A 15,521-nucleotide genomic window follows, 5' to 3' on the forward strand; every position below is an offset into this window, starting at 1 on the left:
CTTGATCCGAACTTGATTTCTTATCAACCTTCCATTAATTATCAATGCATCAATTCTGTTATTCCTCTGTCTTGCCGACGCCAAGTTATGAAAATACCTAGTGTTTTTATCCATATCCTTTGTATGCCTGGATCAAGACATTTGCTTCTAGTGTACTTCTTTTCTCACATACCACCGCTTGCAACAACTTACCAGAGCCTTCCTTCTAGCCTCTACTGTACCATCATAAATGCCATTGCCAGCCATATCATCTATCTTCTAGCGAGCGTTTATATCACTAAGGTTTTTCCTTTTTGTTTTTTGAAGGAATGAATGAAAGCAATGAAAGGAACGAAAGAGAGGACAGAGACTAGTAACGCGTTCTTCTTTTGGACCAGTAATGCATTAGGCAAACCAATCGATTACCGGTCCGGTCCAACCGACCGATTTCTGGCCAGTTCAATGATTTCTCTTTGATTCTGTCATGAGCAGTTTTTAGTGATGGATTGAACTGCTTACCGTGCCAATTTTTGGTTGGACCGATTCAACTGACAGATCCGATTTGATTTTTAGAACTATAGTTAATATTTTATTTTTATACTATTAAAATTTATAATTTAAGATTTAAAATTTAAAATTTAGTATAAAAAAATATTTTTATTGGCTAAATATTAATAAAAAATAATAAATTTTATTGATTTTCAAACTCAAATATCATTAATTCCTTAATTCATTGTAGAATAACTTTGATTTCTACATAGACGGACAGATTTATGTTCTCTATACTCTTTGTATGACATTGATAGTGGTATGCCGCATAATACAATCATCTATCCTATACAAGTGGATGAGAATATATATTCATTCATGCTCGGGTTAGGATACAGTCACTTCCAACGAAAAAAGTGCTGAAAGCAAGAATGGATTACCAACAATTGCTAATAGCTTAATGTATTAAGCACTAACATTAGGCGTAGTTGATTCACTTTCCCAGCTATCAGTAACAGTTATTGGCGAAGAAGGTGGCTTCACATTCTTCAACAACACAATTTGGTCCCATTCTGGTGAAATTGAAGGTTGTGGTTGTTGAGAATTTACATTACTGACACCATGACCAGCATCTACTACTTCTAAATGCTCTGGTTCATGCTTCCCACTCTCAATTCTCTCCAGCATTTCCAACACTTTCTCCATTGAAGGTCTCAAGTCCTTGTCCTGTTGCAAACACTGAAAAGCTAATTCCGCAACCGAAACAACCATCCTCTTAACCTCATTGTCCGAATCAAAACCCAGACAAGGGTCAACAAGCTCAACAAGTGAACCTTCTTGAATCTTCTTTATGGCGAGATTAGACAAATTAATCTCATCCTTGTCTCTGTTCATATCAACAGCCGGCTGAGACGATATTAACTCGATCAGCACGACTCCAAAACTATACACATCACTCTTGCTCGTAAGCTGATAACATTGGTAATACTCCGGATCAACATATCCCGGAGTTCCTTGTGGCGCCGTAGAGACATGTGTAACATCATTGGGGAATAGTCTTGAAAGGCCAAAGTCTGCAACTTTAACGCAATAACTGTAATCAAGAAGAATGTTGTTGGTTTTTACGTCGCGGTGAATGATGTCAGTAGCATGGAGATAAGCTAAAGCACTAGCAGTTTCTACAGCAATTTTCATTCTTGTGGACCAAGGTAGTAAGCCAGGCTTTGCTGATTCACCATGAAGATGAGAAGCAACAGTTCCGTTGGGAATATATTCATATACAAGCAGTAGTTCGCGGCTCGTGCGTGAAGTGCAGCCATAGAGGGACACAAGATTCTTGTGGCGCAAACGTGTGAGGATCTGCACTTCGTTCATGAACTGCTCAACTCGTCTGTAGTTGTGCTCGTATAAGCGTTTCACGGCAACTTCTCGTCCGTCATGGAGTTTCCCTGAATGTTATGAGCTAAGCATAAACTAGACAAGGGAAGACCAATTGAATTGAATATTCAACCATGCTATGTGTATATTAAAAATCAGCAGCCAAATCAGTTATCTGTTGAAGTACAAAATATATATTAAAGATAAATAAAACAATATATGTATTTATATACAAATACATGATGGTTGATTTGGTTGCTGATTTTTGAGGTGCACATAACATTTTTGTTGAACATTTTTCAACTAATAAGTTCAGGTTCGAGTTGCCTACCATAGTAGACGGTCCCGAATCCTCCATCTCCAACTTGTTTATTAAGGTCGAAGCGGCTTGTTGCTTCTTCAAGCTCCTTGTAGGAGAAAAGGGGAATTCCAAAGTACACGCTTCCGCCTTCTACGTCTGGATTTGAGGAGTGATCAGCATAAGTGTTTCTTGTCTGGAATTCACGTGAGAAACTACGTCTTCGTTTGAAGAACAGAAGGAGCAATCCAATGATTAAGATGCTTGGGAGTATGATACCTAATGCTGTGGAAGGGAATCAAAAGAAACTATCAATAGAGGTTATAAGATTCTATTGAAATTTATTTGGTCTGAGATATATTTGGTCTGAGATATTTGCAGATGTTATATTAACGAATAGTTTAGTTAAATACAGAAATATCATATCACTCAAAGAAGCTATGATAAAGGATATAATTAGAGTAAACATAGTACTCTCTGGACACTCTCTTATACGTCTTTTATTAGAATTGTAAATTAGACCTTCTAATTTAGAAAAGATATTTGTTTTTAATTAGGATCGTAAATTACCCATAGAATGGGTATATCTCACGCTAATATGTTATAATTTTTAAAAATGTTATTTGTACATTAAAATCAGCCACTATTTATTTTTGTATAAATATATATGTAATTTAATTTATTTTTAAGGTGTATTTTATATCAGTCACTGATTTTTGTAGTTGATTTTGATATACACCTAATATAGTTATATAATTTTATAGTACTTTCCTATGAAGTGCAATAGTGCATGATTGCATGACATTGACAAAAAGTAAATACATATTTATAGATCTTTCAAGCTTTTTCATATTTTTGGAAGAGGGATTGAGAATACGCGTGAGAGGAGAAGGGTTCTTCCATTTTTTACATGCTTAAGGAATATGAAATCAGAATCAGATTTTGATGGCAGACAGTGAAAATAACAATTATTGTGCAGAAAGTACACATTACCTATGCCAACTTTCCGAGCCTTGCTCAATCTTTTTTTCTCTGCAGCACAAATTCAAAGACACAATTAATAAAGATTCATCAATATTCAAATGTATGAAGATAATAAAGTTCTATAAAACAAGAAAGAAAAAAACTCAAGTTGTAGAATTGTAGCACAAGTAAGATTCAGAAGGGAACAAAAAGAACTTGTGTTTAAAACAACGAAAGCAACTACAACTAGAACTCATGTAATACCATTGGCACAGTAAAATTTCCCTTCACTGTTAAATTGACACTGCCCTCTTCTAAGGTAGTGACAATTTACACATTCATCAGACAATTGTACCACAGTTAATAAATTAGCAGATAAAAACGTAAATGGATCTCGCGAATCCGGGAAGTCTTTGATTGGAAGGTTGATTGGTATGCATGCTGTCGAAGAACTCATAGGACTATGACCGATGGAAGGTCCATAATATAGATCATAATCATCGGCAGAGCACCCTGAGTAATTAGAAATTCCTTTCTGGAGTTCTACATGGACCATATGCTTGTTGCACTTCAGTAGAGTTGTGTTGTGTTTGATATGAAAATGAGCAAAATGAAAGCTGAAAGGAAGACTATAATTGTGGCTGAAGGCTTCAGAATTTTTGCTTTCCAGAAGATTGTAGAGATCGTTGTCTCTTATGTACATCGAGGTAGTCGTGCCATCCGGATCCTTATTTACATTCATAACTTCGAAGAATTTCCCATTGTTCTGTAGCTGGATCTGTTTAGGTTTGGAATTAGAATCACAATTGTGTATTGTCAATATGCCACATTGCTCATATCCTGTTTTGGTGAAAGGGAATCTGAGTTTGCCAAGATATCCACAATCAAATGAAGGTGAACAAGGTTCGGCTACTAAGCGAAGAGTGAGTTGAGAAAAGAATAGGAAGACAAATTCATGAACTAGAGCCATCTTGAATACCCAAATTTATGAGAAGCAGCAGCATATGGAATCAAGCAGCATGATTTGTCCTTTTCCTGTTACAGCTTCTCCTTCTGCATAAATATAACTAATAACAAACCAACTTAGATTGATCGAATAGTTAGCTCACTTAATCGCCTAAGTAAATATCAAGAGTTCGAATCCTATCTTGTGCATGGAGTAACTTATTGGCCAACAACAAACTCTTAAATAGAACTTAGATTCATGATCAATTCTTGGCCTGTCAGGCTGGAGGATTCTTGAGAAAACAAAAAAACTAACCCCCCCCCCCCCCCCCATGCAAGGAAATATGAAATGAGCTCAATTTTGGAATCTTAATTTGAAAGAAAAAGAATTTGACATTTCTCTTAAGACTATAGTTCAAGGTCTCAATCAAGAGGCCTCGGTAAACTCTATAGAAAACAGAATAGACCTAATGAAATCTTGTGAGCATGTTCAGGAACATCACACTGACTGAAATGTCTATCACAAATACATTAAATAAGTAACAGGTAAGAGGTATAACTACAGGAATAATAGTGGCATGAAGAGCAAATGAAAACAGAGGAAAAGGGAAAAAGGCCAAAGGTCTTTATTTTAGGGTGTGAGGAGTTCACACTGACAAAAAGTGAAGCCGATTTTTATGTGGGACTACGTACAAACGCGTCTACAAGGGGATGCTGGCGTCGCATATTCACATCTACCGAATCATGCCGTCAAGAACATGAGTTTGATCAACGACTTCGAAGTTCAAAGTTTCTGGGCACCTTCTTGGTTCTCATTCTCATCCATCTGTTTTATCTCTAAATTGTAAATTTCAAGTACATAAAGTGTACTGTCCCCAATCAGGTGATTTCGTACGTAAGATGTCGTCAATTTCTTCTGATTTAGTGTTTTTTTTTTTTTTTTTTTTTTTTGACATGAAAGTTGCTTTGTATTAACTATTAGGACCTAGAATGTCCTTGTAAATCAAATTACAAACTTCAGCAGGCATCTCTTTCAGCCATATTAAGTTTAGTTGGGTAAAAGCTAAATTAGCTAATTTGTGGGCCACCAAGTTTTCATCTCTTTTAACATGTGTGATCTTAAAATATCTAAAACAGTTTAAAATGGTCTTACAATTAGAAATTGTTAGAAATAACAAGGCCAAAGCTATTCTCGTGCATGAGAAGCAAAAAAAGGCCCTGACTACTTCTATGTTGTTGCATTCCACTTATAAATAATAAAACACCCCTGACTACTTTTGATTTAGTTCTTATTGAAAGAGTGTTTATCATTATAACCAGAAGACTGATAAGTGCTACCATATTAATCTTGTGTTTATTACTCAATATGTTAAAAGTTGATAGTCATCATTTTAACTAAGCTTATATTTGTTTAGGAAAAAGTTGATGGGTTATCAGAATTTGTTATTTTTGACAAATATTTTTAATTATTAATCTAATTTTTTGTTTAATAATTTAATAATTATATATTTTTAATTTATACTTTAAATATTGTTAACTAACTAACTAAAAATAATAAATTATGTTGGCCATTTAACATTTATCTTTGTTTATAGAGGTTTGACTTCTTTTTTTTAGTGTCTAACTTTTTTTTCAAAAAATTTTTTATTATATTAAAGAAAATCTGAAAATATTTTTCTGTTCTTAATATTCTTCTATTAAAGAAAATACAATATTTTATCTATATTACACACATTAAATTGCTTATTACTCACGGGAACTTTATAACACTACACAAACGGTAACTTCTTGGATAGAGTAGTAATTAACCTTTTTCTATTATTATTATGATAGACAATGGAAATGGATATTTTCACCTTTCTTTTGATAGTACCACTCTTTTTATTCATGGATATATACAATGTGAAAAAATTATATATAAAATAACATTATAAAAAATAAAAGTGACATTATTATTTCTCATAGTATAAAAGTATGTATGATAGATATAGATTAATTATTATTTGAATGATGATATTTGAGTCTCAACTCAAACTTTCACCAAATCAAAAAACAACAACAACAATAATAATAATAATAATAATAATAATAATAATAATAATAATAATAATAATAATAATAATAAATGCAATAGTAAAAATAAAAAATAAAATAGAAAAAATAAACACAATAGTGAATAAGATACGACAAAGAATAACAATAGATATTTGTATTTTAGAGTAATAATTAAAAGTTTTAATTTATCCTTTTAATTATTTTTCTAATTTTTAAAAGAATAATAAATTTAAATATACATATATATATATATATATATATATATATATTATTTTTTAAAATGTACAAAAAAATATTTTAAATTAGAAGAATAATTAAAAGATTGAGTTAGAATTTTCAATTATTTTTGTTGTGAATTTTAGCTGAAACCTATTAAATATAGAGGAAGAAACGTGGGCTGCTAAATAATTTAATGAGCTAGTTGATAATGATTTATATATTTAAGTATTATTAGTTTAAAAACGATAATACTAAAGAGACAAAAATAATAGTCAGAATTTGTCTTATTTAATATTTATTAATTATTGCAACTATTAATAAATATTAAATAAGATAAATTATAATTATTTTTGACTAATTTTTTTTGTTATTATTAGGAGAGAAATTATAAGGTGATGTTCCTCACAACGTGTAAGTGTGAAACAGTATCTAAAGAGATATCCTCATCATTTCCCTTTTTTTTCCACCCACTGAATTAACGGCACTCCAAGGTCTAAGTCAATTGGCTGGGCTAATTAATTCAGGATATAAGTTTTTCATCTTGAATTTTCAACATCATTTGTTGGCTACTATTGGAGTGGAAAGTAATTACATTTGATCGAAAAGATTTATTTTACGATTTTTTTTCCTCATAAAGTCAAAGGAAAGCTAGCTAGAATACTTTTGTATATTTATGGCTTCAAAAGATATTTCAGATTTTAATCAATATAATAAAAAAAGAAATTGGTAAACCTCATATAGGAGGAGGATAAAGACTGTGTATTAATATATTTATGCTTCAACGAACTATATATATATATATATATAATTTAAGCTGCCTATAATATAAAATAATAAGGTTTAGTATGTTCTGATCAATTGTCTACTTGAGAATTTGCATTAAAGATCTTATTAAAGGTCTAAGAGTAGATATTATTTGCACACAAGACAATTACACATTATTATAGACATCTATCTTAACTCTTAAGAGAATATGAATATGTATAGAAAATTAAACTTATGGTGATTGTAAATGTAAATACTAAATCGTATTTAATTTATTTGAACTCTTAATATCTAAAAAAACTAAAAAAGTTGTACACACACACATTATATATAATTATATCTCTCCAACTACTATTTAAAGTTTAGTGATTGATTTTTTATATATCTTTATGTCTGACTTTCTTTTATTTAAATAAAAGTTTTTATTATTTACATAATTACATTAAGATATAAAAGTTTATCAATTTATATATTTAAATACATTTTTGCAATCATAAAAATAAAAAATAATTTGTTACATTTTCGAACATATAGCCTGGAAAAACAAATTAAAGAAAATTTTTGTACAATTTTTGGATCGTAAAACAGTAAAAATGAAGCACAAAACAATCATTCATTTTTAGTTTTGAGCCAGCGAAAACAAACTTAAAAATTCGATCTCATTTTGTCTCATTGTTGCTACGTATCAAAACAAAAACGATTTACTTTTTGTGATTCATTTTTTCTGTTTCTCCTTGTGAAAATAGAGAAGGAAAAATTTGTCTTATTTTTATTGATACAGTCACCAAAAATCTTATAAATCTTGTTTTCTCAATCTCTTATTATAAAACTGAAACTAAATGTACAAATTGATGAATTTTTGTACCTGATTTAAATTTATAAAAAATGAATTTTTTTTATTTAAATAAAAAAAAAGTTTACATGTCTTGTCTCGTTCTTTCAAATACTCTTTTAAGTGTAATCTTAAACTTTAGTATTCTTCGGATAAATAAAATAAAATCAAATAAAAATAAATTCTAATAAAGAATAAATTATTATTCAATAATTAAGTGTTACTGCAAAGTTACTTCCATATCTTAAAAAAATGTTCTATTACATGATTTTATTTATTAAAGTCAAAATGGTCGGCAATGATTTTTTGGTACAGAACTACAGATGACATATGCTATCGTCATAACTTGTCTAGGAACGAGAAGAAAACTGAGATGTGAAAGAGTCTAACAAATAGTTTAGACTTACGACTTACGAATACAATCATATGTGTATTTCAAGTTTGAGTGCTTTTGTCATCTTTAAAATTTTTTTTTTAAGATATTTCGTTGTTTTCATCTTTTGATAGTATTTCTATCTTCAATTAAGTTTTCGGGAGACATGGTGATCACAAAATCCTTAATAAAAAATAAATGACAAAGCGATCCCTTAACTATTCACATTTGAGACATTACAGTATTTTATCTAGAATTACATCATTTTTCTTTTAAAGTAGGGACTACCTAGTCTCTCAAACACCGTTTTAGGTGAAAAAGGAATGGTGGCTCAAACTAGTGATTAAAGGATTGCTTTGTCTCTTTTTTTTTTTTAATATTTATCTATTTTGATTCTAAAAAAATTTCAAATAAGACACTTTAGTTTTTAACTAAAATTAATTACTTGATTGATCCCTAAAAATTAACTTTGTCAGTTACTTAGATCTTTTATTCTGTCAACTCTAACGGAAGGTAAAATGGTCTCTGATAACTCTAACGGGAGACAAAATGGTCTTTGACTCCCTCTGTTCGGAAACGACACTATTCTCTCCCAATTTCCATAATATCTGGCATAACCCTAATAGTCTAACAGTACAACTTCAAGTTATACAATCCACACTCTACAACTTCAATATTCACAAGAAGAAAAATCCTCAACTTGTTCTCAACCAATTCATACTCAGGAAACTAATGACTATGTTTCTCAAGTACTTGTCGTCTTCGATAGATCCCATGAATCTAGGCAGGAAGTCCGATTTATTAAGACCCGTCATCGTCGTTGCCATCTCCATCTCCCTCCTCCTTTGCCCTATCATCTCTATGGCCACATTTTTCACCACTCTGATCGCATCCTTCAGCTTCTTCTCTGAACCAATATTCAATAATCGCTTCAGTTTTCATATGAGCGGCGACGGCGACATTACTCGTTGTACTAATGGCTTGGTTGCGAGATCAAAACTGTCTGCCAGCTTAGACTTCGGGAGAGAAGGAATTAAGCACTCGGGTCCATTTTAAATGAAAATTTGCATATGATGTCGTAGGAGAATCTTCTCATAATGTCCTAATGTCCAACAATCTACATTGTTCTCCCTTGGGGTAGTTGTGGAACTTGGTCTTGAGGATGTGGTGGACGTTGTCAGGATTGGAGGTGATGCTATTATTGAGAACGTGGAGGTGGATGCTTCTAATGGGTGAAGTATGGAGGAGGTGGGTGTACCAGTCACAAAGATTTAGAAAGTGTGTGGTCCATGACATGTTGAGGTATGTGCGACACGCGTGGCAGTTACACTATTACTTGATTTTGGAGTTGAAGAGGAGGAAGGAGAAGATGAAGAAGAAGACTGTCAAGGTGAAGAAGGAGAGTATAAATGTTAGGGTTATGCAAGATACGATGGAAATTGAGGGAGAACGGTGTCGTTTCCGAACAGAGGAAATAAGGACCATTTTGTCCCCCGTTAAAGTTGTCATAAGTCATTTTGTCTCCCGTTAGAGTTGATGGAACAAAAGACCCAAATGATTGACGAAATTAATTATTAGAAATCAATCGAATAATTAATTTTAATTAAAGACTAAAGTATCCAGTCCAAAATTCGTTAAGGACTAAAATAAATAAATACTCTTTTTTTTTCTTATTAACGACTGTGTTAGTCTTCATAAAATGGACAAGAGTAGCATTGAATATTACCCGTTTTTTTTCTACTGTTGTCATTGATTTTATATCCCTTTCTAATAATTATTTATTTATTCTATGTGAAGTATTTTTATAATTTTTTTATTTTCTTTGTGGCTAGTTTTGTGTTTATTATGGGTACTTTGAAACTTTATTTTTCTCTTCCTACTTAGAAAGCCTTTAATAAGGCAAAAGTAATAGATATGAACGACGGTGGAGCAGAAACAACATATATAAATGAGTGGTAAAGAGTAAGATATGGAGGATGAAGAGAAGAGAGCACGGCGACGGTGCTAGTGACAATGATGGAAGAAGCATGAGAGAATATCATTGGTAGAGGGATGAGGGAGGAAGAAAGGAAGGAGATGGAAAGAGGGAGAACAAAAAGTGATAAAAAAAATTGAAGATAAAATTGACAATTCTAAACAATAGGGATAAAAATGTTAAATTTTGTGTTTTATATATTGTGTGTCATTGTCTCAACCTTAAAGAGAGAGACTAAAAATATATATTTTGTAGGTATTTATATATTAACGTGTCTATAAAATATTTATATCTCAATAAACAAATATGGGATGTGTACCACCATATTTATGTCTTCGTTAAACATGGTGACTAATCAAACATTGCCATCTGTACTACTGTATTCATAAAAATAATTATCTTAACAAATAAACAGTAAACATATACCCTTACATCATAATAGTTTAGAGTAAATGAATAATCATTAAACTAGTTAGATAAATTAATAATTTAAAGTATTTGTATATCTATAAAGTTAACATAAAATAAAATAAAATAAAAATAAAAGTCATATATCATTCAGAAATTTTAAGACTTAAGTGTCATTTCTTAAGAACTTGATGATCATGTTATTTGTAATTTTATATTGAATTTTTTTAAAATTTTATTGTTTTTAATTTTAATTTGAACTTAGTTTTTTATTTTCTATTTTATTAATATGTATGAAATTTTGGAATGATTGAAATTTTTATTTGCTTGAAAAAATTTGATTTTTCTGCGAGTAGGATAGGGTAAGGTAGGGTTTAGAACTTTAGGGTGCGGGTAGGGTTAGGATTGAGAGATTTTCAACTCGCGAATAGGATAAAGTAGAGTTTTAAGAAAGTTTTCAACCTGCAGGTGTAGGGTTAGGGTAGAGTCCAAATCCTACCTTACCCATTGCCAACCCTATGTCCATGCCTTAAAGATTGCGTTTGGAAAACAGACTGAGACTAAGACTGCATTTGGAAGAAAGACTGAGATTAAGAAACAGAAACTAAATTAAGTCTTTGTATTGTATTTGGTGTAAAATATAATAGGCTGAGTTATATCTCAGTATTATATTTGGTTTAAGATAAATATAGAGACTGAGAGGTAAATTTAGAATTTGAAAAGTCGAATGAAGGTATTTTTGAGAAGAAATGTTATTATAGTTTCAGTTTCTGTCTCTAAAAATTTTAATCTCCTGTATCCCTATTTTTTGGAGGTATTGAAGGGATTGAAATTTTGTGTCTTGAGACAAAAATTTTAGTTTTAGTCTCTGGCTACCAAACACAATATTGAGTCTCAATCCCCTAGTTTCAGTCCCGGTCTCTAAAAAGGGATTGCGTTTATTTTGAGGTACTGAGATTGAGACTTAGTATCATGTTTGTTGGTTCAGAAACTGGTACTAAACTTTCTGTCTCTATCTCCAAAATTTTAGTATTTCAATACCTCCAAAAAGTAGAAACACAGGGGACTAAAATTTTAAGAGATGGAGACTGAAATTTTAATATTTTATACCTTAAATACCCTCATTTTAATTAATTAATTTCAATTTTACTCTTTGTGCAAATTAAATTAGAGTTCCATTCTTGTTTCAATTTCTGTCTCCCACTTTGCCCTAAACAAAATAGTGAGATTTATTTCAATCTCTATCTCTTAGTCTCTGTCTCTCAGTCTCAGTTTTTCTGTCTTTGTCTCTCCACCAAACGCTACTAAGAGATAGAAAGTAAGAGATAGAGACTAAAATTAAATTTTTGTATTGCCCAAAAGGAATAATATTGGGTGTTATGAAAATCTTAAAGCGCTTATCGGTGGCAAAATTCACTATTTTTTATCAAGGATAAAGACAGAAGAAAATTTACATTTCTTCTTGGTAAGCAAGCAATTTCTTTGGCGGATATAGAATTTAGGTGGTCTAATTCCTGGAATTCTTGTTCCACAAATTGGTTTGAACGGAACAAGCGAGAACAATAGTTGCATCTCGGCGGTAAGACCGTTACAAATAAGGGTGAGCCAAGCAGTCTACGATCCTAGGGACCTTCGCTCGACCTATCTCGTCACAAGCTTTTTGACGATCTTAGACTGGAAATGGCTTCTCCGCTCAAACTGCAACAAATCTTAAGAATTCTCGAACAAATGAAATGGTCTTAAAGGTCGAGATTTCAGACTCGATCTGGAATTAGGTCACCGCATTCCTCACCTCTTGTAGGCAAAGAAGAGGGAAGACTTATAGCTTGAGGAGTTAGTTAGGACTTTAGTGTACATAATCGAGTTATGTCTTAATTTCTTATTTGGTATAAGATAAATATAGAGATTGAAACAAACAAAATTACTTGATTAAATTACTGAAATATCCTTATTAATTAAAAAAATAGGATAAAGTATACTTTTGTCTTTGAAATTTGACAAAAGTTTCAAAAATATTCCTAAATTTTATTTTGTTTCAATTTTGTTCAAAAAATTTTTGATTTACATCAAATATACTCGTGACGGCTAATTTTTCAAAAAAATTAAGATAGATTCAACAACAATTTTATAAGAACAACCCATCAATACAAGCAAATCAAGTATAATTTTCATGCATTATTGTTAGATTGGTCTTAAATTTTTTAAAAATTTAGTCGTTAAAGATATATTTGATGTAAATCGAAAATTATTGGAACAAAATTAAAATAAAATAAAATTTAAAAATAATTTTAAAACTTTTCCTAAATTTTCAAGGACAAAAAAAATAAACTTTACCCGAAAAAATTAAAAACAAAATAAACCTTAATGACATCCCCCTTTCCTTTTCCTTTTCCTTTTCTCATTTCCCCTCTCCCTCTGAAAATCATCACCAAAATGAAGTTGCAGCGTCGTCGCCACACCAAGTTCTCCGACCACACCATCGAGGGAGGATACTCTCCGCCGCCGTCTCGAAATCCTCCCCCTTAATCGCATCCCTCTCTTCGTAACAACTTTCTCCAGATGGCAGAATAGAACAGTGACACAACGCAATCACAGATAGAGAACAAACGCGATAATAGTACGGCAAGCTTTAATGGAGGCAAGACTGGAGGCTGACGAGTTGATGAGTGAGGTGAGGCTAAGAGTGAGCCCGGCAGGAGATGATAACTTCGATTTTTTCACTGGTTGGTTTTCTGGTGGATTCATTACTGATGTCACCGACAATAAGGGCAGTAGTGGCAGAGAAAATGAAAGTTACAAGAGGCATGGTCTGAGAGGAAAGAAAATGTGGGATTATATTTGAAATTTGACCAGTTGAGGAGGGATATTTTTGAAAACAAAAATTATTAAAATTTTAATTTTTTATATTTTTAAAAATATTAAAAAAATGAAATTTTATATTTTATAATTAAAATTTTATTTTTAATTTTTAACTATCAAACATAATATTAAATTTTAATCTCTTATTGTCAGTTCTAATATCAGAGAACAAACGCCAACTAATAGACATAAATACTAACTTAACGGACTGTTACATCTACACCATTGCTATTACGAAAGCACATCAAATAGTCTTATGTAAACCGGTTGTCATATTCAGTGGGAAACACATTTAATGACTTTATCGGATTACTTTTTGTTCATTTTTGTTTATTAAATTCATTTTTAAATGTAATTTTATAACGGTTAATTTTTTTTTTATATTGGAGGAGTGTGTGAGTTGTGCTTTCTTATGATGTATACAGGTGTTAGACACACAGGTGTGGAACAAGAAGAAATTGGACCGTTCGAGTTTTTTGTTAAAAAATTCGTTGATCACAAATCGGACCGTCCGATTAGTTTTTATTTTTTTTTTATTTAACATGAAATCGGACCCTCCGTTTATACTTTTTATTTTTTTATTTTTAAAAAAATAAAAACGGACCATCCGTTAACAATTTTTGTTTTTTTTAATTTTTCCTTTAAAACAAAACGGACCCTCCGTTTTTAGTTTTTTTTTTTTTTTTTAAATCAAAACGGACCGTCCGAGTTTTATAAATTTTTTTTTATAGATCTCCTCTAATTGGACCGTCCGAATTTCTTGTTCTAAATTGTTCGGTCCGATTTCAACTTCCTAACACCACATGCAAGAAAAACACCTCTATTCTCCATAATGCTGTTATACTCCACACCTTCCACCATATTAAAAATAAAAAGCGTTTTATAATTTGTGTCTTTCAAAAATCACTTATTCTTATTTATCAAATATAACCGCCAGAACTTTAAAACTTTCTTTAAAAAATTAATTTTAATAAACTACTCTTGTGGAGTCCAAATTTTATCAAAGTCACCCTAAATCGAGTCATCCACACGTTTATAGAATTTAGACCATTTGAGTTAGCCACACCAAATTACATTGAATTCCACAAGTATCATGGAAAGTCGTTGTTAAACTACCACAATAACAATTAACTCCAAAAAAAGCCATATTAGGTTGGCAACAAAAAAATTAGCTTGTTTCACGGTTATAAAAAGTCAAGGGTCAAACTGATTATCAAATAAAAATTCAGTGACTAAATGAGTCTTATCGAATAAAACCATTTTTACTGAAAAAGGATTGTAACATTATTAAAAAAAAATTTCACCTCATTTAATTTAAAATTTATTTATTAAGTTTCTATCTTGTAACAATATTCTGACAACTATAATAATAGTAGTAATAACATATATGTTAGTATGTCACCATGTAATAGGAGTATCGCATAAATCAAGTTCATGAATTTGAATCCTCTAAAATTTAAATTTTATTTTAGAAAGTAAAATATGATCTTTTATCTTTAAATAGTTTTTTTTTTTATATTTATTATGATTCTATCTATAAAATCAATAATAAAAAATCACACTTTACTTTCTAAAATAAAATTCAAACTTTAGAAGATACAAATCCCAAGTTCATATTGGTAGAGGTGGGCCACTAAATCACTAATAAACGATTAATTTGTTTTCTAACCAAGTGGGAAGTGGCAGATAGTTTTGACTTTTGACTATTGAAAGTTAAACTTGGGCTATGCGCCGAAGTCTACGTGCCAGCCTAATCATGTCTTATATAACTAACAATTCAGCCATATATAAAGATTAATGAGTTGTTTGGATTTATAGAAAATGAAAAAAATAAATAAATAAAAAAATAAAATTTTTGTTATTTGAATGAGAAATGAAAATTGGATGAAAAGAAAAAATATAGTTAGGGTTTTATGTAAAATTTTTTGTTAAGATGAGATAAAAATAGAAGAAAAATGGATAAAAATGAGTGAAATTATAAATT

The 15,521-nt window shown here is 30.9% G+C and overlaps 1 protein-coding gene across 2 annotated transcripts in view; it reads right to left on the minus strand.

Moving 5' to 3' along the window:
• Nucleotides 1-650: 650 nt before the first annotated feature.
• LOC107643858 (LEAF RUST 10 DISEASE-RESISTANCE LOCUS RECEPTOR-LIKE PROTEIN KINASE-like 1.2) overlaps nt 651-15,521 on the minus strand; it is a 30,742-nt gene continuing 15,871 nt past the window's right edge. For both annotated transcript variants that reach the window (XM_016347607.3, XM_021124288.2), the window contains 3 exons: nt 3,137-3,175; nt 2,177-2,428; nt 651-1,916 (listed from right to left, as the gene is read on the minus strand). In XM_016347607.3, the coding sequence (XP_016203093.2) occupies nt 934-1,916; nt 2,177-2,428; nt 3,137-3,175 (1,274 nt within the window). In that variant the 3' untranslated portion in view covers nt 651-933. The remainder of the gene's footprint in view (nt 1,917-2,176; nt 2,429-3,136; nt 3,176-15,521) is intronic.

The sequence above is a fragment of the Arachis ipaensis genome, chromosome B5 (assembly GCF_059453495.1).
Source record: "Arachis ipaensis isolate K30076 ecotype BB chromosome B5, ASM5945349v1, whole genome shotgun sequence".
NCBI classification, from domain to species: Eukaryota; Viridiplantae; Streptophyta; class Magnoliopsida; order Fabales; family Fabaceae; genus Arachis; species Arachis ipaensis.